Raw genomic sequence first — 26,784 nt, 5'->3', positions numbered from 1 at the left:
CATGTATATTCTCAGTTCATTTTGGGGTATTGATAGTTTCATTTATACTTCCCAACGTGTCTTTGTGCATGCAACTGAAATTGTATGTCTGTTATTTCACTGATGTCTCAGGAATCAGCAGTATGTTTTGATATGATCCAGGTGAGGGATTTATATTTTTTTCACACTATAGCAGTTTTTAAACAAATCCAGTCCAGAATTGCTGGATTGAACAGGCTCTTTAGTGTTCTTCAATATTAGTAAATCAGGGACTAACGGTGCCCATTAATAGTACAGTTTTAGTAAACAATTGTATTTTTGATCAGATTATTCGGATCATATTTGTTAATGAAAACAGAGAAGCTGGTGGGACACTACATTTCAGCACCATTCAGCACTGAACCTGTGGACGGGTTTAGGGGGCGCTCACTTACTAGCGCTTCATGACGCGTTTCACGTGACTTTGATACTTCATCCTTTTCAGGCTTTGGAAGGAAGAAGTATGGAGTCACTTGAAATGCACTGTAAGGTGCAAGTAAATGAACTCCCCTGTCCACAGGTTCAGTGTGGGTGAATTTGGAAAGATGTTCTGAACTTGAACACCAACACTACTCATCAGATGTACTTTAATTAGTAGTGGCTGGATAGTGTACTGGTTAAGGGCTCTGTCTTTGACATGGGAGACCAGGGTTCAAATCCTGGCTAGGTCAAGTACCTATTCAGTAAGGAGTTCAAGGCAAGACTCCTTAACACTGCAGGGTGGCCTCCTGAGCGCGTCCCAGTGGCTGCAGCTCTTGAGCGCTTTGAGTCCGACAGGAGAAAAACGCTATACAAATGTTCGGATTATTATTATTATAATTAGAGAGCAACTTCAGTGGTTACGTCAGTGAATATGACTGATTTCATGACACGTACTTCTGGTTTTAACTTGATGTTTACTAAAATATAAATTAATAAAAGCATGCACCAGTAATTTACTCAGATTTTGTTTTGTTACCATAGCGGCTCCTTACTGGTTGGATGAACCAAAAAATCTGATTTTAGCCCCAGCGGAAAACGGGCAGCTGATTTGTCGAGCCAGTGGCATCCCCAAGCCCTCCATTCAGTGGCTGATGAATGGAGAAGCCATCTCAGGTATAATGTAATGGACAGATTTGCAAAGGAATGAGCAACACATTTTGATTTATATTGGAGGGATTGCACTTCATTTTTATTCCCTCTTGTAGTTCTTAGCATATATTTTTCATATTACTGCAGTGCAAGCTGTATGGAATCCTATTTAGAAGTAGTGCATTAATTATTACTGACCTACATAAAGATATAGGTGTATAGTATGTGTATGTGCAGGCTCACTTATAAATGCACTGTACTTCATTCCAGAGCTAAAAAGACTGGGATTATTAACCACCCTGACGTTCTATTAAGATCGCCAGGGTGGCTGCGGGAGGGTTTTTTTTTTAATTAAAAAAAAAGATTTCATGCAGCCAACTGAAAGTTGGCTGCATGAAAGCCCACTAGAGGGCGCTCCCGACGCATTCTTCTGATCGCCTCCGGCAATCAGAAGTAACAAGGAAGGCTGCAATGAGCAGCCTTCCTTGTTTGGCTTTCCTCGTCACCATGGCGACGAGCGGAGTGACGTCATGGACGTCAGCCGACGTCCTGACGTCAGCCGCCTCCGATCCAGCCCTTAGCGCTGGCCGGAACTATTTGTTCCAGCTGCGCAGGGCTCGGGCGGCTGGGGGGACCCTCTTTCGCCGCTGCACGCGGCGGATTGCCGCAGAGCGGCGGCGATCAGGTAGCACACGCAGCTGGCAAAGTGCCGGCTGCGTGTGCTCATCTTTATTTCATCAAAATCGGCCCAGCAGGGCCTGAGCGGCAGCCATCGGCGGTGATGGACGAGCTGAGCTCGTCCATACCGCTAAGATGGTTAATCTGTGCCAATCCCCATATATCCAAACAGGTTTATGAAAAATATCTGCAAAATAGTGTCATTTTAAAAAGCTCAAGCATTATACATTTTTTCTACAGATAATTTTCGGTATAACAAATTGATTTAATTGCCTTTAATTCTACTTGAACTTATAGCCGTTGCTTTAATGCCACACATCAATGAATATAGTGTAGGAGGAGGCTTCCCAAAAATATACATGAAAAAGCCAAACACAGTCCAACGAAACAGTCTACACCAACCAGAAGGAGGTTGAGAGAGAATCAATCCTTTCAACACCAAAAGGACAATGTGTTTTATGGATCCCACCCGCCTCATCAGGCTTATAGGTACACACACATAGGTAGGCACAGTACCTGTTGGCTGAAGAGGCAGGTGAGGCCGTGAAGAGTGTATTTTTTCTTTGGTGATTGATGAATTGATCTCTTAACCTGTTTCTTGTTGGGGTAGGACTGTTTCATTTTACTTTTTTTGTTTTTGGGCATATTTTGGGGCACCTCTTCCCACCATGCTAAGTTCCACCCCCGTGATATCATATCCAACATTTGTTGTTGGATTGTGTACTACCATATCGGAAAGAAGGTTCTCATCTGTGTGGAGACGGAACCCTCCACATGCCTGTTACTGTGGTTGCCTGTGGCAGCCCAGCTTTGTAAGTAGCATTTGTTTTGACCTTGTATCTCATTACCTGCACTACACTATATTGTGTATAGTGTACTACACTGTATTGGCGCTCCTGGTGTTCTCTGTTTTTTTCTTTACGGTCCCTGGAATTCGTCCCCTGAACTTCATCCACCAGACGTTCCCATTAACCTTTCACTGAATGTTCATAATACTATACAAAATAGTGGTCCTTTTTCCAGTTTAGGGCCTGTACACACTGCTGCGCTTGCGTTGCGTTTTTAAAAACGCATGCGTTTTTAAAAACGCAAGGTCTTTTGAAAAAGAATGAAAATCGTGATGACTTGTACACACTGGTGCGATGCGTTTTTAGAAAAACGCAAACGCAGTGCCTGCTGCGCTTTTTTAAGCAAAGCGCATGAAAAACGCATTAAAAACGCATGCGCTTGCGTTTTTGCCTGCGTTTTTCAGAAGTCAGTATCCCAGAAGACTCTGCAATCTCCTGATTCCTGTTGAAATGTAAACTAGAAAAAAAACAAAGGATTCTTTAGCCAATCAGCAATTACAAGAAAAACGCAAACGCATCAAAAACGCAGGCAAAAGCGCATGCGTTTTTAAAAACGCATACGATGCGTTTTTAAAACTACATGCACTTGCTATTTTAAAAACGCATGCGCTTGCGTTTTTGCCTGCGTTTTTCAGTGTGTACAGGCCCTTAGTCTGTAAATAACTCTTTCAGCATCATAGCGGGTGGGGAAGATCCAATGGTCACAATGCTACAGTTTTGGGGGAATTAAAAAGTTATTCACAATTTGGGAAATTTCATTTCCTTCTAAACACTGCATTTCATTTACTTCAGAAGGAGGAAGCTTTTTTGCATTTTGAAAAACTACTACAAAGTGGTTTTATGAATACTACAATAATAACATCACTGGGTATCTTCATATAGCTCACCACTCACAGGCTTAACAGAAATGAGAAGCTTGTGTAGTTTTATAGATGCTAGAATTCAGTAGACTATGCATACAGCCTGATTTGCTAAGGTCCTCTGGGGCTAGAGATCACTGGAGTACATAAATGATATTGAAAGCTTGGCCTGTATATATTAAAATTAATGTTTTTAGGTGTCAGAATAGCTGGCACTGACCTGAGTAAGTGGTGGTAAACCATGAAAAGTACTTTATACTTCCAAAAACTCATTCTTTCTCTATTTATAGAGGATATATAACCTTGTTGTGCGCCTCTAGTGTTATCAGTTACTAGTATAACACCACTACAGTATAATGCCTTGTCCTTATGAGGCTGTGCATATGACCATATAGGAAAGGAAAGGTGGTTCAGGAAAGACCTGTATCTTGGCTGTACATGCTGGGAACCATTATACTTACATAACTATCAGGATAATAAAAAGTTGCAACTGAAAGTGTGCAAAATATTTACATAATGTGTACATGGTAATTACATTTTTCACTAAATTCAAACTATTTTACGTTTTTTTCTATAGCATCTGTTCCAAATCCAAATTTCGAAGTGGCTGGTGACACCCTCATTTTTCGAGATGTTCAGAGTGGTAACAGTGCGGTATTTCAATGCAACGCTTCCAATGCCCATGGCTATCTCTTGGCCAATGCTTTTGTCAGCATACTTGGTAAGAGCATTAGCATTCATATGCATTTTGTTTGTTTTTTGTTTTTTTTTTTTACCACTGCTCATGAAAGTCGATGGAAATGCAAGATATGCAAATTTATTGTGCAAGATATGAGTTTTTTTCATGCATTTGAAAACACGAACGCAAATTTGCGAATTCTCTATTGAGGTTCATCACGTGTGTGGCAAACACGTTTTTGCACATTCACAATTTGCATGCGAGAATAGGTCAATTTGGTAAGTTAGTAAGCAGCTTTCGGTTTGTTTGTTTGTTTCGTTTTCTAGATGTTCCATCACGAATGTTGGGTCCTCGTAACCAGCTTATCAGAGTCATTGAATATAATAAAACTCAATTGGACTGTCCCTTCTTTGGATCTCCCATACCCACACTTCGCTGGTAAGATTTGTGCTGCAGGCATCAGGAATATAATGTCTGTTCTGGTTGTGTATCTTCTAAGGGTCCGTTTCCACTACGACGATTTCGCCGGCGATTCTGCAGAGTTTCCCCGCACACGATTCGCACGGGGAAACTCTGCCATAGGGGATGACGGGGCCGCGGCGGAATCACTTGCGGGAGCGATTCGGACGGAACCCCCCCGCAGAATTTGCGGCGGAGGCCTCGAATCCCATGGCCGTGCATGGCACGGCTCATGGGATTCGCCTGCGATCCCACCCACCTGCTCAGTGCCGGTGTGCATCTACGAGATGCACGCCGCACTAGTGGAAATGGGCCCTAATACAATGCAAGTTAATAGGACTATGCTTGGCATAAATGTACATTTGGGTGTGCAATTTCAGATGTTTCACATTATCTTTTTCAATGGACATGCAGGTTTAAGAATGGACAGAGCAGTAAACTGGATGGCGGGAATTACCGGGTCCATGAAAACGGTACACTGGAGATTAATATTGTGCGGAAGGAGGATCAAGGCAAATATACTTGTGTTGCCACAAACATCCTTGGTAGTGCTGACAACACTGTGAGACTGGAAGTGAAAGGTGGGATCCGTGATGGGAAGTATATTTTTGCAAAAAAAAAAAAAAGTATATATTTTTTTCATCCGGTTGCCTGTACTTTATTATAAATTGGTATAAAACAATCTTCACCCTTTTAAATATCCAGCTGTAAAAAAGCACTTGCTTGATTTGATAACTACAGAGAAGTGACCCAAGCAGGTACTTTGTTATACTGGATGTGGATGTTTATTGATGCGAAGACTGTCTTACCTCACTTTATAATACCATGTTGAGAAAATACTTGTACATCCTATATGAAAACACACCACTAACTAAACACATTTGTACAGACTTTTTACTGACTGACTGAACTGACATCCAGAAGGATGGGATTTACAGTTGTTTCATGGCCGCACCAGTATATGCATGTGGATCCTGTATCAGCTCTGTCATTCTCCATAATTACCACTGTCAGCATATGTTGGGACACCAACAGTTGTTAAACATGCTATGAGCTTGGAAAACTGAACCTGTGGCAGAGCCAGCTGCCTGCAGCTGTGAAGTCGAAGTCTATGTAGCCAGTCTGCCTATGTGTAGGTGCATTAGATTTTATTTTTATTTTTTCAGACTGCACTATATTAATAAATTACAGTGCCTGTTAACTTTGCCACTTACTAATACGCTATTGAATACATTACAATAATGTGATGTATCCTAAGAAAGTTTTCAAATTTCAAGATAAGAATCACCCCATATATTCACCTTATGACTGCAAACCTATCCATCCACTGTTGTTGCATTTTAAACCTTCTCTATTTTTGTCTTTATGTTTAAATGTTTATTGAAATCCACCAAAATTCTGAGGATATTGGTTTGGGTTCACTTACTTGTATTTCTTTCTAGAGCCAACTCGTATTGTGAAGGGTCCAGATAATCAGGTTGCTACGCGGGGCTCCACAGTACGGCTAGACTGTCGTGTTAGGAGTGATCCAACACTTAGACTAATAGTCACATGGATGAAAGATGACACTCAGTTGTACATAGGCAGCAGGTTTGTGTGAACTCTTCATGCATTATATGGTTAAAAAATTGTTAAAAGGAGCGCACAATACAGTTCTTTGAGCATGACAAACGTCTTGAAAAACAGGGTTTGAGCTCTTGATCTAGGGTTACTCTACTGTTTCTGAAGCAAAAATAAATAAGTCCAATGGAATTGGAACCAGAACACTGCACCAAAAAGAGATTATTGGCCAGTGCATTAAAACCACTGACAGTTGGAGTGTATGACATTAACTATCTACTTAAAACTGTGCTGGCCAAGGGGTGGGATAAATTAGATGGGAAGCAAGCAATAAGTTCTTGAAGGCGATGCTTTGCAAGCAGAAAAAGTGGTCAAGTGTAAGCATCTGGAATCAGCACCATGGAGAGTGCATATACCTAGCACACTTTTACACAAAGGTAAATATAAATATACACTCTCCTAGTGGACATTTTTTTTTACAATTCAGCACTGCATAGCTTTAACAATTCATTGCACAGTCATACAACTTACCACCCAAATTAATTTCACCTCCTTTACTTCCCCCTAATAGAGCTATCCTTTGGTGGTCTCTGATTGCTGCTGCAAACTTTAGTTTGTTTTTTTTTGTGTGTGAAAAATTATATATATATATATATATATATATATATATATATATATATATTTTAATCCCTATCTCAATTTTCCCCCCTCCACCCCCCAAATTGTCCCTAGACTGCGATACATACACTACATTATACATGCATAAGCATCAGCGTATGCATTGCATTAGATTGTGAGCTCATCAGAGGGACAGTTAAGTGATATGAATGGCCTCTGTACAGCACTGCGCTAGATCGCATCGCTGTACACATATATTTTACCTTTGTTTTCTGTTTAACCAGGCTGCCAGCTCCAATTGCGGCTGGCAGGCTGATTGCAGAGGCCCCCTGTGTCCCCTGCAGGGAGCGTGCGCCTGAGCGAAAGCTTGTTCCCTGCTAATCTTGCGAGGGCCGCGATGACGCCAATCAGCGTTAGGAGGTCCTGTGCCTGCCACGATCCCAACGCCGATGGGCCTTAGGCGGTCAGGAGGTGATTAAAGTAAAACTGAAGTGAGAACAAAAAAAGTCAGATATTTACCTATGGAGAGGAAAGTGTAACGATTGTGGAATTCTCTCCGTGATCAGCGCACAAGACGTGCGCTGACACTGCGGAAATCCTCCACAAGCGTATAATTTGAGGGAACCCAGCAAAAGGTGCAATGCACCTGTAGAGGAAAATTCCTGTCGGCAGGTGGAGCTGTGGAGTGCAGAGGAACAGCTCCACTGCCCTGCCACAGACGCCAGACAGGAATTGCACGAAGGGAAGAAACACAGGGCAAGATAGCCCTGAAAGAGATAGATCAAAGCGACAGAGGGTATGTGTGTCCACCAATCTAGTCGCCACCCTGCGACGATGAACACACAACTAGGAAGATAAAGTGAGAAGGCAATCGCCAGAGATGGAGGTTGCTAACAGCGACACAAGACCGAATGAGCACAGATGAGGAATGTATGTATGTCCACCAATCTAGCCGCCAACCTGCGACGGCGGACACACAACAGAGGAAACCAAGTGAGAACGCAATCGCAAGAGAAGCGATTGCGAAAGAGAATGAGCACAGGGATAGAATGTATGTATGTGCCCCAATCTAGTCGCCAACCCGCGACGGTGCACACACAACAGCAGATATGAAGTAGGAACGCAATCGCGAGAGAGGCGATTGCCAGAGATGACACAAGGCTACAGCAAGGCAGAGCACGAGAGTAGCAAAGGCACAGCAAATCATACAATGAGAAGATAAGGAAAATAACAAACGCTAACTAAACGCGAACACCGCACTCATTCGCATCAGCAAACGCGTTTTCTGCATGGTCTCCGCGTGATAAGCACAACAGAGACAAGCACGCCTAACTAACCACCGACAGACAAACATGAAACAGAGGACGCGAGCGCTTGCTTAACGGTTACCTCACCGAGCCTCCAGCAAGCGTTCGTAGCAGACAAGACAGATACACGAAAACAGGAATAAGTGAGAGATACGATCCACTGCTCTTTCCGCCAGAGCGAGTGCGATCCAAGTATTTTTTTTTTTTTTTTTTTTTTTTTTTTTCTGTTCTGGTTTGTTCCCTCCTCCTTCTAAGACTCTTATGGGGTGTTTTTCTATATTTTTATGTACCCCTTATGTACCCCTATATGCTTTATGTGCTCTTATACACTCATGTGGCATCTCAGGGTAATACGGTGTAGTGTGGTGTAACACGGCACTGCCTGATTTGTAACTTATATTGGCGGGTCAGATATATATTGGCTGGTGGATGTGAGTAGGTGTGAGTTGGTAGTGAGTTGGTAGTGCTGTGGCGTATATCGCTGGATTTGAGAAATTAAAAATTCTGATTTGAATATTAACAGATATTTATAAACAGAAACAACAGAAACATCATCTCCATATATTTTTTTTCTTTTTCTCCCTCCCAGTAGCACTATATAATACCTATATCTACCTAACACTTTTTATTATTATCATTACCTATTGCTCTGCCCTATCCATCTCCTGAAGCATTGGAGACTTAATTTAGCTACTCGGTGGAGGGGAAGGTGGTGGTGGGGGGGGGGGGGTGAGAGAGAGAGGAAGGGCTTTCCTCAGATAAGAAGCCAAAACGTACAACCATATTGTGGGGAATCACTAGGAGGGAGTAACAATAACAACTGCCAGATTTATGTCATAAGTATTTTATAATACAGTCAATAACATTCAGGCTGATATACTTACCCTCTTAGGGTAACATCACTTCCTACTGCTATTACTTATTACTATTGCTCAATAATTTACTGTACCCCCCATTTGGATATAAGAAGAACAAATTATTGACTGTGGTAGTCCCCCGCCTTCGACCACGGATTCTGTGATCTAAAATAGCCTCATTATCAAATCTTTACTTCAAGGAGACCTAAAATCTAAGACTGAAAATACCAACGGAGTGGGAGGAGGACGTAGTAATTACCGGGTGAGGCGGAATTGTCATTGAGATACATAAGTTCTAGTATGGCAAAAGTAGTTAAAAGCAGAACGAGAGCCAATCAGCAGGAAAGGGACCTAAATGATTTTGGGTTCAGTTCAAGCCCTCAGAACAATGATCAACTCAAACAGATGAAACAAGCAGTTACACCTCCTAGAGCAACTACATCTTCCCCCCGCTTAGTGATAGGGACACATGGTGTGGTTACACCAAAGGAGATTAATACCCATATTAGAAGATTGAATGAAGCATGCAAGGCCCTTAGCCCAAGAGGCATGGAGAAGAAGGAAATACAAGCAGTTGAAACACAAACCCCGAACAAGAAGCAGACAAAACAGGAAAAGATTAGTACAATAGAAGAAGTAAAAAAGGTTGAAGGAATCTCGGAAATAAAAATGAGAGAAATTCTAAAAGAATTCTCAATAGGGATACAATCAACAATGGTGGAAACGGTACAGACAGCCATTAAGGAAGCAGTGGTCGAAGAAATGAGACCAATTAAGGAAGCGATTGCAGGAATAACAGAGAGAATGGAGGCCTTAGAAAAAGAGGTGGAATTACTAGGCCCAGATACTAAACGTTTGTCAGAAAGATTACTGGCACAAGAACAACAGTTATGGGCCTTAAGTTGTAAAGTGGATGATTTGGAAAATAGGGGGAGACGGAATAACATCAAGATCAGGGGAATTCCAGCAACAGTTCCCCCTCAGGACCTACATGTTACTGTGCAGAACATGTTTGCAGAGATTCTGGGAGAAAAAACCCCGGCAGTTATTGAACTCGACAGAGTGCATCGGGTAGGAAAGGAGAGAATTATCAGTACAGGGAGAAGTTTTGATGTATTATGCAGAATACATTTTTTTAAGAAAAAAGAGCAATTGATGAATACCGCCAGGATCAAGGGGCGGCTGCAGTACCAAGGATACAATATTGAACTGTTCCATGATAATTCAATACGAACAATCCAAAGAAGACGGTTATTAAAGCCCATTCTAGAGGCTGTAAAACAAAAGGGAGGTCGCTATAGATGGGGCTTCCCCCTATCAATTTTTATCACCGTAGATGGAAAAAGTTTTTCTATCCAAGATGGTGACCCGATAGCTGAAGTACTATCTTTTTTAGGATTAAACAATGTAAAAATAGAGGGTTGGGAGAGACCACAGAACTTATCTTGATTAAAAATTGATTGGTAAATAGGAGTCTCCTTGCCCTGCTTCTCTCTCTCTCTCTCTCTCTCTCTCTCTCTCTCTCTCTCTCTCTCTCTCTCTCTTCTCGCTCTAAGAGCGTATAGTAGGAGATCCCCGCCATTCCATGGTAGTACCAATCCTAGCTATCGCCAACGCATTGAGATCTGTAAGATCAATGCGTGGGCAAGAGTGTCTAAGAGACACACGTCGACCACTTAAAGAAATCTGGTGTGGTCGACCATTTGATAATGACTTTGCTGTTGGCTGCATGAGGAATGAATGGGTAGTATGTATGAAGTGGGTCTGGCCCCTATCTCACCGATCTCTAATTTTTCTATAATAAATAAAAATGAATGTTCTAAGAATTGAAACACTGAATGTGAGAGGCGCAAACTCACCATTAAAGAGGAATAGAATTTTAGAAGAATTAAATAGAAACAATATTGATATAGGCTTCTTACAAGAGACACATTTTAGAGAAGGGAAGATCCCATCCCTATTAAATAAAAAATACACGACCTGCATAAACAATGCAAATCCAGTTAAAAAAAGTAGAGGAGTCTCGATTATCTTCCATAAGAAATTAAATTTTATGACAGAGGAGATATATAAAGATGGGGAAGCTAGATATCTGATAGTATTGGGTAAAATCGAAGGTCATACAGTGACATTGGCCAATATTTATGCCCCGAATAAAGGACAAACTAAATTTATAAAAAAAATTTTGGGTGTAGTAAAACAGAGGGGAAAAGGGAAAATAATTATAGGAGGCGACTTTAATATGGCTATGGATATGGGTGTGGACAGCACTGGGGGGGGTGGGAATATTTCAAAAAAAGAGAAGGATGTATGCCTGGATTTAATAAAATCCCATAAGTTGGTTGATGCCTGGCGTATATTTAATCTGGGAATTAAGGATTATACCTATTACTCTGAAACGCATAATATGTTCTCGCGACTTGACTATTTTTTGATCCCCCAGGACCAACTCCAAGACATAGTAGACATAAGTATTGGTAATAGATCCTTTTCAGACCACGCCCCAGTGAGACTGTCCATAAACGGTTTTAGTGAAATTCACAGCCCTAAAAGCTGGCGTTTACAGACAGAATTACTAAAGGATAAAGAGGTTATAGGAGAGATCCATGATGCTATAAAAGAGTTTTTTGAATTTAATTGCTCCCCCAATATATCACATAGGTTACTATGGGACACACTAAAATGCGTATTAAGAGGCATATTTATTAAAATAAACTCAAGGAAAACAAGAGAAAAAAAAAGTGAGCTTAATAAGTTATTGGAGGAGTATAGTAAATTGGAGAGAATTCTTAAACAAAGTCCGGGAGAACCTGTCTGGTCAAAATGGAATACTATCAGAACTCAGATTAATAAGTTATTAGATGATCAATGCCTAAAATATTATAAAGATATTAGGAGAAAATACCGAATTGGAAGGAATAGATCAGGAAAAATTATGGCATCCTTATTAAAAAAAGAAAAAAGCATAGTGTTTATTGAAAAAATAGAGGATGAGAGTGGTGATCTTCAAATTTTAACGCAAAGGATAGGTACAGCATTTGTACATTATTATCAAAAGCTATATAATCTAAACAGTAGTCTGGGAACAGAAAATGAGTGTCCTTTTTTAGATAAAACTGACATACCACATATCACTAAAGAGCTAAAAGAGTCACTAGAGGCCCCAATAGAGAAAGAAGAATTTCTGAGAGCAATTAAGTCCTCTGCTAAGGGGAAATGCCCGGGGCAAGACGGATTCCCACTGGAATTCTTTGAACAATTTTCAGAGTCCTTGGCTCCTTTCTTTTGTGCAATGGTTAATGAAGATGATTGCGAGATGCTATTTTCTGAAAGAACTAACGAAGCCATAATCTCTTTAATACCAAAGGAGGGCAAATCACTCTTGAATTGTTCAGACTTTCGCCCGATTTCCATCATTAACTGTGATATTAAGATCTACTCTAAGATATTAACAAATAGATTGGAAGAGGCGGCGGAGTTGGTCCTGGGGGAACAACAGTCAGGATTTAGGAAAAATAAGCATATGAAAGACAACATTTATACAGCCATTGATGTCGCACATAGATTTAGAACCAGTAAAAAAGAAGCAATACTTGTAGCAATAGATGCAGAGAAAGCATTTGATAGAGTGTCAAGGTCCTTTTTGATAAACACATTAAAGAAGATTGGTCTAGGGCCATTATTTATATCTAGAATAGCTCAATTATATAGTAATCAATCAGCCAGAATAAAAGTAAATGGTTATATCTCAGAACCATTTGGGATAACAAACGGGGTGCGACAGGGCTGTCCCCTCTCCCCGGTGCTGTTCAATCTCTGTCTGGAATCATTAATCAGGAACATACAATTGGACTCTCAGATAAAAGGAATTAAAGTGGGAAATGAAGAGGTTAAGATAATAGCTTACGCGGACGACATACTCTTAACTCTGTCTGAGCCTAGAAACTCATTGGAAAAATGTCTGAACTTATTTTCCGAATATAGTAAAGAAACTAACTACAAACTAAATCGACAAAAAACATATGTTTTAGATCTGGGCTGTTCGTCACAGACAAAAGAAGCTATTAAGGAGTACTCCGGGTTCCAATGGGAAAAAAAATCGATCAGATACCTGGGGGTGAATGTATGCGCACACTCGCAGGATCTGTACAACTGTAACTATGGGAATATTTTGAGGGAAAGTAAAGGGACATTACAAAACTGGGACCGCTCAATTTTTAATATATTGGGAAGAATTGCGATTATTAAAATGATGATTCTACCTAAGATACTGTTCCGATTGCAGTGTGTGCCTATATCCCTCCCGGGTAGGTGGTTTAAGGAATGTGGTGCCATATTACAAAAATTCATTTGGTCCAGGACACGGCGTAGATTGTCGTACTCCATGATCTCGAGAGGAAAGAAGTACGGGGGTTTGGCTGCTCCGGATATATATAGATATTATGTGGGGGTTCACTTACTACGGGTATTGGAATTGAGAATTGATGATAATAGTAGAACTTGGGTAAGACTGGAGGGAGACGATCTGCACCGTGAGTCATTTGAATCATGGGTACCACAAAAAATTAAACGAGCTGTTCTATCCACTCCGCACCCATTGCTGACTCCGTCATTAGAAATTTTTTCTGGGATAATTAAGCAATGGAACTTAACTGAAGGTTCCTCTCCAATGGTGACTCTCGCAGCTGACCCAGATTTTGCTCCAGCCAGAGATAGAGCTTGGTGTAGAGCCAATAAATTAGATACAGATACGAGACTTATCCACATCATGGGTTGTAAAAAACCAAATATCATATCGGTCTTGGATAGAGGGGAGTTAACAACCTTTAGCAAAGTACAACTCAGTAGTTTCTGGAGAGGGTATATAAGGAAAAATGTAACGTTAAGGCACGATATAAACACATATGAACAGTGGTTTTTGAGTAAATTCAGACCATCAAAGGCACTATCAAAGATCAATAATTTATTAGATGAGTTCTCACATAGGTCATTGCCCGCATATGTGGCCAAATGGGAAAAAGAGGTGGGCTTAAAACTGGATAAGAGGTTATGGGATAAGATCTTCCATTCAATTTGGATTATTTCGGATACAAGTATTCAATTAATACAATACAAACTCATAACAAGATGGTATTTTACACCAGTAAGGATGGCAAGTAGTGGCCTAATAGCAAATGATACATGTTGGAAGTGTAGAAATCAATGTGGTACTTTGGTACATATGATGTGGGAGTGTCCTATAGTGAGGAAGTTTTGGGTGGAAGTAGAATGTTTTTTAAAAACTAAGTTTACGAAGCAATTAACTATCGATATTATGGGGGCCCTGTTTGGTGTACTGGATGTGACTCAGGGATTGGGTCAGGTGTGGGAGTCACTGTTGATCTTAGGAACAGCGATTGCGAGGAAACTTATTATAAAATTATGGAAAACACAAGGAGCACCATCTGTTCAGGAATGGGTAACTGAGATGACAACAATTTTAGAGGACGGAATAGACAATGAGGTGGCAGAGGAAGTAGAAGATAGAACACAACCTACCTGTAGAATAGGGAGAGAAATGTGCACATTATGGAATAGTAGGTCATAACTTGAAATTAATGGTGGAAGAGGCCAGTCTCGGAATGAATGGATGGTTGGATGGGGGGAATGTATGAGTAAAGGGATGAATGGAGGTGTTAAGAGGAATGAAGTGGGAGGTGAAAGAAGGGGTGGAAGTTATCTACCGCCTTATGAATTTATTTGTTATGGTAAAGGAAGCAATAGGCCCTTGTAGCCAGTAATGAGGTATAGATAGGAAGTGGAGGGGGGGCCTAGAAAGGACTTGGGACGGTAGAGGGAGGGTGGGATTGGAATCTGAGGATTTAGTATTTGTTTTTTTTTATTTTTGTCTTATCATATAATAAAGATAAATAACGCAAACTATGATGCAAATTACTCCCAACTATAGGAGGTCTCTGATGAAGCCAAGTTAACAGGTTGGGACATGGCTTTTGTTGAGTTGCTGACTGTTTGCAAAGAAAAAAAAAAAAAAAAAAAAAAAAAAAAAAAAAAAAAAAAAAAGAAACAGAGCGAGCTGGATCCACTGCTCTTTCCGCCAGAGCAAGTGCGATCCAAGTACAGCAAGAGAGTTGCAGACCAGAAGGATCCACAGCACTAGCGCAAGGCGAGTGCGATCCAGGCAAGACAGATCAGAAGGGGCTACCAGTAACAATCGCTGTTCCGGTTAGCACCCAGACACACAGAATGATTTCCTGTCGACCACCGCTGGGACAGGACAATCGCAACAGACAAACAAACAGATATGCAATCCTAACTGCACTAGGGAACCTGCCTAGCGCAGTCCCAGGAATTACTCTAAGCTAATCTTTAAACAATGAGCAAGGCTGACACTCCAGGAGTGTTTCACAGGACTAACCCTTATGACCAGCCCAGGTCTGTGATATCACATGGTATTTATAGTACAAACCTCCAGAGGATGTGGCTAGGCAATTTGCATGACAAACGTATGCAAATTCCTCAGCAGCAGCAAGCTGCAAAACTGACAAAAGGTCTCTCTTCCAGAGACCTGCAGAATGCAGACCTGAACAGTGATCAAAAAGCTGCCTGCCTGTGCAGGCAGCTAAGCGGATCATCACAGAAAGGCTCTGGATCCTATTGAGCCTTCCCTGTCCCCTCGTTCCAGCACTGTCACCGCTGTTACAGCTATTCGACCAACTGGTTGAATACACCTTCATGTGTCCTCGGAAGGCTTTGGAATCACTTGTGTCCGTAAGCATGTTGTAAAGGATTGCGGAGATGCCGCCGCGCAGTCTGGCGGCGGGGCGGCTGTCTCCGCGTTCAGACCGGCAGTTTCCGCACAGCAGCATGTGTCTGGTTTGTCTGAGCCTTCTAGTGCACACAGATGGAGAGCTACGCTGGGAGGCAGGACCTTTATGCCAGGAGGAGAGGGATCAGCTGATCAGGTTGGTCAGCTGATCCCAGCGCAGACTGTCATTGGCTGAGTAGCGCTGGGTGGCGCTGAGGAGCGCTGCACTATATATAGATCTCGCTGGTCAGTCTCAGATTGTCTGCCGTTGCGAATACATACGTGTGAGCACTCAGACCATAGTCAGATCCCACAGTGTGTTAGAACCAGGTGGACCTGGGAATTCACACTTTACGCTTGTGTCATTACTGTGTTATACTTTAGACCAGTTCCAGGGTGTTGAGACCACGGACCTCACACCCAAGCTTAGGGATACTGTGTCATTGCTGTGTTATACTTTAGACCAGTTCCAGGGTGTTAAGACCACGGACCTCACATCCAAGTTTAGGGATACTGTGTCATTGCTGTGTTATACTTTAGACCATTTCCAGGGTGTTGTGACCAAGGACCTCACACCCAAGCTTAGGGATACTGTGTCATTGCTGTGTTATACTTTAGACCAGTTCCAGGGTGTTGTGACCAAGGACCTCACACCCAAGCTTAGGGACTCTGTGTCATTACTGTGTTATACTCTAGACTAGTTCCCAGGTGTCGAGATCAAGGAGCTCACACCCCAGTCTAGGACTCTGTTATATTTATATGTTATGATTATTTGCTCTGTCGACCTTTCTCTTGCTTTCTGATTCGGTACCTCTGCATATCTGCCTACCTGTTGCCAAACCCTGCCTGTACCTGGTTACCGAATCAGCTTTCTGTCTCTGTACCTTATCTGCTCGTGTGTTGCTGACCTGGCCTGGCCGACCCTTCTGGCTGTCACTCATACCTTGAGTGTTCAGTCTGTCTGTACTACCTGTGACACTACCCCGCCAAGTGTCAGGTAGCTGCAGAGACCTCCTGTTCCTCAGAGAGGCCTCTCGGCAGTCCAGTCAGGGGCTCTATCCCTTAGGAGTCCTTTGGCTGCAGTATAGTCTGATTCCCAGTATTGCAGGGAATCACTGGCTCGCAGGTTATCTCTATCCCCTTTCCTAGGAGATAGTTCACATACAGCCAAGGGCCACCTGCTCCTCAGGTGGTCCATGCTCATTGTTATCTGTGTCTCCTGCCCCCACGGGAGACAGCCTACTGTTGCACCAAAACACTTACACTTTATCAGGTGTCCAAAGGTTAGTCATACTTGTATTATCGGTGATTCTGCAGATCATCAATAATCGGGTATATATCTGAATTGTTGGTAATACTGCATATCACCAATAATCAGATTCTCTCTGTGTGCTGACACCAATCGTTACACATGTGCAGTATGGAGCTGCCCATCTTTCAGGAGCACTCAGGGACACGAGTCCTGAAGCCTTCCGAGAGCTCATTGAGGTGGAACAACTTCACCGGGGACATCGCTGTAATGAGGGGACCTAGAGGGGACAGGGAAGGCTCAATAGGATCCAGAGCCTTCCCTCTCCATAGTTAAATAGCTGACTTTTTTCTCACCACAGATTTGCTTTCAATTTGAAGGTATGTGAAATTACTCCACTTTATGTGAACAAGAAAGATCTCCCATTTAGTTAGAAAGACTGAGGTCTTTAGGTAAGCCCTTTTGTTTTCTAGCAGTTTTCCCCCATGTAAAACAGAGGATTAAGTTGGTAAGTGGTTGCAGAACAGAAATGTGTACTGTAAAAGTCGTTGGAATGCATTTTTTATTACATTAACATATTTTGGATAAACACCTAATGACTATATACACTGGAAAAAAGAGACTAAATATGAGTGAACTAACATTTTACTCAGGACGGCACTTTCCCCAGTGTCAGCAGCTCCATTCAGCAGAATGGAGCTGCTGACTTTAGGAAAAAGTCGCCCTGTGTAATACAAGTAACTATGGAAAGATGGATATCATTTTAAAGCTCTCTTTCTCCTCTTTCTGGCGACACCTAAATCGTCACCCTACGCCTTTTAGTTTTCTCTATTTTCGCGATTGAAATCGCGACCGCTGCAATTTCAATCGCGAAAATAGCGAAAACTAAAAGGCGTAGGGCAGCGTTTTATATATCATTGGAAAGAGGAGAAAGAGAGCTTCAAAATGAGATGCATCTTTCCATAGTTTCTGCACTGCTCGGAGTCCCTTTAAACATTTTAAGTAGAGTTGTGCATGCCTCTTGTGCTTTTTATACAAAGAGAAATGTGAATACACATATAAAAGATTTATCGAATGCCATTGCTTGCTTCTCTATTACAGAATGAGGAAAGAAGAAGATGCTCTAACTATATTTGGGGTAGCAGAGAAGGACCAGGGAGCATATACTTGTGTGGCTAAGACAGATTTGGACCAAGACTTTGCAAAAGCTTATCTCACTATCCTGGGTAATTACTTTCACCATTGCCCTAGTCTATAAAGTAGCATCCAGAATTCTTGTAAACAAACAGACATTACGTGAGAGAATCTGTTGACTAAATTATAAATGTAACTTACTAACTCGACAGTTGATATCTACAGACTTGTGATTTGTGTTATCAAAAATGATTGTAATTTGGCACTGATCGCCTTAATTTATGAGCTACATCACATGAAAACAAGGATCTTGCTTTTCGGATGTGCAGGGTAATAGGAAAATGTCCGTCATCTCTAGGGAGTGATTTCCATATACATAGAATATAGGAAAGCAAAGCATATATACAGTATATAGCAAATATATACTGTCTATAACTTAGGAATTCAATCTGCCATACACTAAACTCACCATGAAATGAAGAGGGGTATTCATATCCGTCTCTTCATTCATTGGGTTTTTGGTTTATCCCAGTTATGAACTGTGGATATGCTGAGGTCAGGCACAGTTTATATATATATATATATATAATGTATATATATATATATATATATATATATATATCCTCTATAATAATTTCCCTGCGTCTGTCCGCGCTTTAGTGCTACTGTGCATTTGTAGCATGCGGGCGGCCGTTGGGACAGGAGGAGGACGGGGGCGGGAGTGAGTGTGCATGTGCGGTCGTGTGTGTGCATGCAATTTGTGCGTGCTGGCAGGTGCAGTGGTGTGGACGCCTTTTGGAGGAAGAGGCAGTGTGGGGGGTCGTGGACAGAACCTAGTGCTAATTTTTAAATGGGCCTTAGTCCTAGTATATATATATATATATATATATATATATATATATATATATATATATATATACTAGTAGACCCAAGCCCGTTTAAAAAACTGGCTCTAGGTCTTTTTCCAGCCGCCGCTGCTGCCAGTGTGCATGAGCGCACCCTCCGGGCATGCTGCCGCCGCGCATGCGCGGGCACCCGCCGGGCACGCACCCGCCCGCCTTGCCCACCTCGCTCACCCGCCCACCTCGCTCGCCCGCCTCGCTGCCTGGTCCCGTCCAGCTGTCTGTACTGCGCACATGTGCAGTAGGCAAATAACAGGGACAGCTGAAGGCAGCAACACAGGGAGATTATAGTATAGGGTATATATATATATATATATATATATATATATATATATATACATATACAGTAGTTGTATGTTGCTCTGCAGTGTGTTATAGCACAGCAGTGCATGTCTTTACATGCACACAATGGAACTCTGTGGGCAACATTTGTAAACATGCAACGTTCACTTGTCTGCATTTATGTGCTTGTGCGTCATAATTATAGCAAGTTTGGCTATAATTTTTTTCTGCAGGAAAGTGTGGTAAAGTGCAAACACAATCACATCCCAGTGTGTGTGGAAACACATTGCAGTACATGGAATGACATGTAAGACAGCATGTAAATATGCATGTGTTTTTACACCTGCTTTACTTGACGTGTAGGGGCAGCAAGCCCTAAGCTTTGCAGCCAGGTATGTTGAAATTTCCAGTCAGATCATGAGTGACAGCCCACAGTTTTCTTTTGTAACAGGCTGATGATGGGGATGAATAAAGGATTGTAAGCATTTTTACATTAACCCTGTAAATATTAACATGTCGTGTTGGTTCACAGAAACGTCTTCCTCACCTACTAGTCACCTGACTACACTACCACGAGGTAACCTTTCCTTACTAATACTCCCATCCTTTTAGACTTACTTGGAAAAGTTAGCTGAGTTACTGATACTTATGGTTCTATGTACCTTAGCAACAAACTGTGCTATTAATAATAACCTGTAAGTAATGATTTATTTTTAAGTACTGCATGTCGCACAGCATTGGGGAACAAACAAGTTTTAACCACTTCCGGTTCACTGCTACATGTATCTATACTTCACTTGCAGATCAGGGGTGTAGATATACGTATTTGTTCCTTACCGGCGGCAATCGCAATCGCTGCCATGTTCCCGTTCACGTTTGTCGCAATCCTTGCTTGTTCCCAAACACGATCACAGTGCCTGTGATGAATGAAAGCCAAAGCCATCGAGACGTCAGCTTTCATTTACAAAGTGAATGTAAGGAGATACACTTACTACTTCCCCAGTACACGGGAACTTATTGTAGTTCATCTTGTGGCCAAAAAGTAAAAATACACACATACACTTATATATAGAAATACATACTTTTTTTTAATTAATTTTTAACCACTTACACCCCTACCCTATAGTTATTAAAATAAAACACTTGCAAAAAAAAAAATGAACCCATTTAAGAAAAAAAGTACATAAATAGTTACCTTATAGATTTTTAAAATGTATGTCTTGAGGTTATATTACCTTAATTTGCAAATAAAGGCTCGTAATTATTGATATAGTATTTACATATTATATATTGCTGTAGTATTTTCTTTATTTCCAGAAAAAATATTATAGCCCTACATTGTAGGGACACAATTTAAACAATGTCATAACTGGGACAAATGGGCAAATAAAACGTGTGAGTTTTATCTATCGTACCACTTTTTATTTTAAAACTATAATGGCTGAAAACTGAGAAGTAATTTTTTTAATTAATTCCTTTAAAATGCATATAAAATCAAATAATTCTTAGAAAAAAAGGCCACCTAAAGAAAGCTTGAGGGCACGGTGCAGCAAATTACTGCACTGCTACCGCAGCCTAATGAGTCCCTATGGGGAAGTTCATACTTCCCACGTTGCATTGCCGTATGCTGTGCAACCCATGTACTGCAGTGCCTAATCTAACGCTGGTGCAGAACTACGTTATCGTGCGGGATCCACGACCGCGATACGCAATCTGCGTCGGCCCGGAAGTCACTTAAGTCTATGGCGTCGCAGGGTTTTCAAATAGTTGACGTCACAGTGCGCATGTGCGGAAGCATATTTTAACAATACGCTTCCACGAACCCGAAGCAGGAAGTGACCGCAAGCGCGTGTCACTTCCTGCTTGGCTGATGGCCAGACAGGGAACTCTGTGTACTAATGCGGTGTTCCCTGAAGGCCTGTTTTTGGCGGTGTGGCATAAGAGACGCACCACATCGCTGATGCCAGTTTGCAGTGTAAAACCGACCTGATTTGTGGCAAAAAAAACAAATATATATATATATATATATATATATATATAGATTGTTTAGGTGTGATAAGTAACAATAAAGTTATTGGCGAATTAATGGGAGGAGCGTGATGTGAAAATTGCTCTGGTTTTTAAGGGGAAAAAACAGTGGTTGGGAAGTGGTTAAACTGCAGATACTGTATATATAGTTTGTTTCGTAATTAGTAATTGTTAGTGTTTTATATGCTATGGGAGGTTAAATGTTGAGATAGTTATTGGAATCATGATTAAGAATCCTATAATAATCTCCTGCTTCCCCGTACAGACAAACCAGACCCTCCCATGGATTTAGAATTGACCGATCTTGCTGAAAGAAGTGTGCGTCTCACATGGACTCCAGGTGGTGACAATAACAGCCCAATAACAGGTGAATACACTATTACTATTGCATGCATTTTCACACTTGAAACTGATAAGGTCTTTCAGGCTCGTTCATTAGGCACAGTGCAGTACCACCAGTAGCACATGGCATCTATTTAGATCCCAGCAAAGTGTGGTGAGAGCTTTGAGGGTGACTGATTTTCTCCTGCATTGCAGCACAGCGAACCTATATTTAACTCATACAAAGGCATTGTTGTTTCACATTTTTCAAACTCTCTGTGTCCATGAGAGTTTCCTTCAGATGGCCAATTAGATAAAGAACTTTCATCAACATTTACTTGACAGGTTATATTATTTTTATGTTGCTATGTGTTTCATAGCTAGTTGCTAGCAAGAAGACATTTCATCACTGTGACAACAATGTTGTCACTGTTCAAATGAGATCTCATTTGAATTAAGGAAGTTGATTGTGATGGTTAGGTAATAAAAAAAAAAAACAGGTGTCCAGTTAAAACATGCAATGTATGGGTAACTTCAGACTGTTCTGATGTGGATGTCAGATCAGTTAATATAAAATAAACTGTTACTTTTTATCAACATGTTCTCAGATACATTCAATTATATTGTGCATTGAACATAGACCATTTTTGCATTGTTCAACAGCAAGTCTGTGAACTGTTGAAATAAATCCTCCTTCCAATCATCACACCTACCGTGGAAAGTAGTCATGGAGGAGCTGGTAGAAGGCACTAGCTAGTCTTTCCCTCTAAGGTAATGGCTCTGTGGTGGGACAGCAATCCCCACTTTAATGTCAGCTCAAAGGGAATCCCTCTGGTACAGCTGCATTAAATATGGAAATGATGTAAGTAAGGGCATAGTACCCTGTTCAACTTCACTAACCAATAGGAATTATTATGCTGGGAATACACGACTCAATTCTGAGTCATTTCGATGGCTCGATAGATCATTTCCGACACGTCCGATCTCCAGCCCGTTCATTTCGCTGCTCGATTCTGCATTGAGGACAATGGAAAAAGATAAGAAAAATGAGCGGAAGATAAAGAGAATTGCCTGCAGAATCGAGCAGGGAATCGAACAAGCAGAAGCAAAATCGAGCCGTGTATGCCCAGCATTAGATAGGGAAAATTAGGGTTTAGATCCTTCTACTCTCATTTTCATTTTTACTCCTGCCTGCATCGTTATTTAATTATCTCACGAAGATTTGTATTTCTTTAGGCTTTATTGTACAGTTTGAGGAGAATTATCACCAGCCAGGCACATGGCATAATCTTGTCTCTGTTCCTGGTAATGTAAACTCTGCTTTACTCCGCCTGTCGCCATTTGTCAACTATCAATTTCGGGTACTGGCAATAAATGATCTTGGAAGCAGCATGCCCAGCCCAACGTCAGAGCGATATCAGACCAGTGGTGCACGTGAGTAGCCAAGTCTATCAAATATTTATTGTGTCTAAAATATTTATTCAGATATCAAAGAAAAAGATGTAGCATGAAAATACATTCTAGGAAAGAAGTCATTATGACTTGCAACACTAGTAGTAATCAAAGAGGCACTGTAGCAACATATAGTAGCATGCAGTCAATTATTCAGGGTACTCACTTTATAGTCATTTTCCTGGTTTCAGTGGTTTCAGCATTAGAAAAATAACAAATTATATATATACTAGAGACCTTGCTAGGTCTGTCACCACTCCATTGTGCACATGCACACGCTTTGCATGCACGCGCCCGTCACACACGCCTGCCCTCCACACGCGCACGCACACACACACGCCCCTTCTGGCCCTGTCCTCACTCAGCTCTCCTCAGTGTCTCTGCGTCCCTCCCTGCACATGCACAGTGCAAAAAAACACTGACACAGGGACATAGCGGACGCAGGGACACAGGGATATTATATAAAGATATATATGTATATTAATATTATTATTATTTAGTATTTATATAGCGCCGACATCTTTTGCAGCGCTGTACAGAGTATATTGTCTTGTCACTTAACTGTCCCTCTGAAGAGCTCACAATCTAATCCCTACCATATTGTGTAGTGTATGTATCGTAGTCTAGGGCCAATTTAGGGGGAAGCCAATTAACTTATCTGTATGTTTTTGGGATGTGGGAGGAAACCGGAGTACCCGAAGGAAACCCACGCAGACACGGGGAGAACATACAAACTCCTTGCAGATGTTGACCTGGCTGGGATTTGAACCAGGGACCCAGCGTTGCAAGGCGAGAGCGCTAACCACTACACCACCATGCTGCCTCTATATATATATATATATATATATATATATATATATTATACACACACACACATATATATATATATATATATATATATATATATATATATATATATATATATATACACACAGGTAGTCCCCAGCTTACGAACGACCCGCCAATACGAACGGTTAGTTAGTGGTGCAACGCATACATTTTTACACATTGCACCACTAACGTGTAAAATGTATGTTGTCGGGCGTTTTGTCAATGTTTGTATAACTTGTTTAAAAATAAATATAAAATCAAAAATGTAAATGTAATGCTCCTGGGAAAATAGGAGGAGCTAAAATACAAACATACGCCTAACTGTGTGAGCTTGTTTTCCGAGGTTTTACAGTACTGGTTTAAACATGCAAATAAATGTGGACCAATTTATAAAAATATCAATTTAATATCGAATAAATATTACAATATCAAAACAATATAATATTGCACTTTTGATATAAAACAAAACTCATAAGGTCATTCTTATGATAAGCAATGAGCTGGATAATAATTTCAGTAAAACATCAAAATGTTATTATACTTATTCACCAATACAAAAGGCTTAAACCAATTAGCAGTCAACTCAAATACAGTGCAGAGTTATGACTCATCAAATATGGCCGTCGGCCCTGTTACTCAATTTACCACAGGGTCTCTGGAGACAAAATGGATGAATTGAACGACAACAAAATGGCTGTTATCAAAATCAAAATGGCTGCTATCAAAAACAAAATGGTGGCTATCAAAAACAAAATGGTGGCTATCAAAAACAAAATGGTGGCTATCAAAATCAAAATTGCGCAGTCCAAAATCAAAAATGCGCTATCCAAAATAAACTGGCTGATGTCAGCTATACCATTCAATATAATAAATTTAGGATGACTCAGTGGATCTGACGACTGGGCGTTGCCCCACAATCGCTATGCAATCAACTATAAATGACAGGAATTTTCCCTCTGTCTACACTTTAACCTCCGCTGGCCTGTGATACTACACAGAGCAAGCGGGTAAAATACATATAATTTTGGAATAAGATATCTATTGAGTCGTCCTAAATTTGGCTAGGTGTGGCTTGCACATGCTGCGGCAAAGTATCAAAATATCTAGAGGAGGTAGCTTGAAAGGTCTAGCTTTTATCCAAAAAGAAAAATAAGTTATGGATTTCACAGTCAGCGATTCTTGAACGATTGATTGTGTCAATCTAAAGAAAAATATACCCACTGAATGGGTTTTATCAAATATGCGGAATGAGTAATTCCTGTGCACTGGAAGAACGCACTCCCTTTGGCTATAAATGACTATAAACTTAAGAAAGACAATCGTCAATAAATCAAAAGTTCAGATATTCGTGCTGTGATAAGCCATATGACTAAAAAGAAAAATCAGAACTGGGTTCAAGTATAGTCACCAAGATGGCCTCTGGGCGTGTTCCTCTTAGGCGTGGCTGTGTTCAGATGGCATGAATCCTCTATGTCCTGGTCTGCTCAGATCTCCTGATGGTCTGATTCTCCATTGAATGACCCCTCTCATCTTATTCCCCTCACTACCTATGGTCCTGCCCAGGAGATTAAATCTTCTAGCCTATCACTGGGCAGTGGGAGTGACCAATGGGAGCTTTCTGTGACTAATCTTTAACCCAAGTGTAATACTGGCTTTCACCCTTTGTAGGTGCTGTTGGCTAACTAATCACAGACTTACTGGGATATTTGGCAAACTAAAAACAAAAATCATGTTTTATTATAACCCAACAGTGAATAAATCAATGTTATAATTCCTCTATGGATAGCTGACTTTGCTGGAATCACTGGTTATTATTTATTATACAGTGACCTTTTCTACCATATTTAAGATAGATTGGATTTGATCCAAAAATCATTGGCATGCTTAAAACCACCATGGATCTCTCATTATAACACATTGTGCTGTCTGCAGAGTTTTATATCTCTAACATCATTGTTTAACATACAACACTGGTAAACATATAACATTTCTATACCATTCTGGATATATTCATTCAGGGAATCTTTATATTAACACGTATACATTTTCAATAACATTTTCATATTGTTACTGGTTTGCCCAGCTATAAGAAAAATAAAGGTATTTCCTAAGCCTTGTGTTTGTGTCTGGACTTTGGAAACACAAATATTGCATAGAAACCTTGCATGGGTTTTGGTTTCACATTCAATGTAGCCAGGTTTGAGCCATTGTATACAGATATTAGTCCATTTTTAAACACACTATTGTCACTCAGACTCCTCTTGTTTGCTATCTTGTCAAGTGTTTTGACCTAAAACAAAGAATGGTCTGATATCATTGTTCCCAGTAAGGTGAATGGGATTACCCATTGCAAATAGCACATCAGCTGACTGCCTGTTGTTCAACATCTGACCTTCCTTTAGAGACACATACAAGTCAGCCTTGCATGGCAATATTACATCGCCATATTAAAATATGCTCTGCCTTTCTCAATGATCAATGTATATGTTAACCTATAATCACCCTACATTAAGAAGTCTTTGTCTTCTGTAACCTAAGGAAAGGAAATTATTAGGTCTATGTGTATCTGATCATACACAGTTCAGTTTATTGGGAAAAAACGATATTCCGCCATATGGAAATCTCGACACATCCCCCTTTTTTCCATAATGTTTCACAAAGTGTGAACTTTCTGGAAATAACAACAAGGATTATTAAACGTTTTTCGTTGCTTCATTCCTGTGGGAACGCGTTGCGAACGAAGCTTTATGTTTTGTATTTGTAATCCAATTATGAAAGGGAAATGGACTTTAAAACATTGTCTTCATCACATTGAAGTTCATGTT

At 40.8% G+C, this 26,784-nt stretch overlaps 1 protein-coding gene across 19 annotated transcripts in view; it reads left to right on the top strand.

The window, feature by feature from the left end:
* Positions 1–26,784, top strand: part of NFASC (neurofascin) — a 269,129-nt gene that overhangs the window by 173,260 nt on the left and 69,085 nt on the right. For 14 of the 19 annotated variants that reach the window (XM_068269594.1, XM_068269595.1, XM_068269610.1 and 11 more), the window contains 9 exons: positions 982–1,113; positions 4,053–4,196; positions 4,481–4,592; positions 5,028–5,194; positions 6,056–6,203; positions 18,111–18,235; positions 19,860–19,904; positions 21,621–21,722; positions 22,913–23,110. In XM_068269594.1, coding sequence (XP_068125695.1) covers positions 982–1,113; positions 4,053–4,196; positions 4,481–4,592; positions 5,028–5,194; positions 6,056–6,203; positions 18,111–18,235; positions 19,860–19,904; positions 21,621–21,722; positions 22,913–23,110 — 1,173 coding nt within the window. The remainder of the gene's footprint in view (positions 1–981; positions 1,114–4,052; positions 4,197–4,480; positions 4,593–5,027; positions 5,195–6,055; positions 6,204–18,110; positions 18,236–19,859; positions 19,905–21,620; positions 21,723–22,912; positions 23,111–26,784) is intronic. The other 5 variants (XM_068269606.1, XM_068269609.1, XM_068269605.1 and 2 more) reach the window with 1 other exon arrangement.

The sequence above is a fragment of the Hyperolius riggenbachi genome, chromosome 2 (genome assembly GCF_040937935.1).
Source record: "Hyperolius riggenbachi isolate aHypRig1 chromosome 2, aHypRig1.pri, whole genome shotgun sequence".
NCBI classification, from domain to species: domain Eukaryota; kingdom Metazoa; phylum Chordata; class Amphibia; order Anura; family Hyperoliidae; genus Hyperolius; species Hyperolius riggenbachi.
Note: the sequence above shows the minus strand (reverse complement) of the source record. Positions and strands in the feature narration are given on the sequence as shown.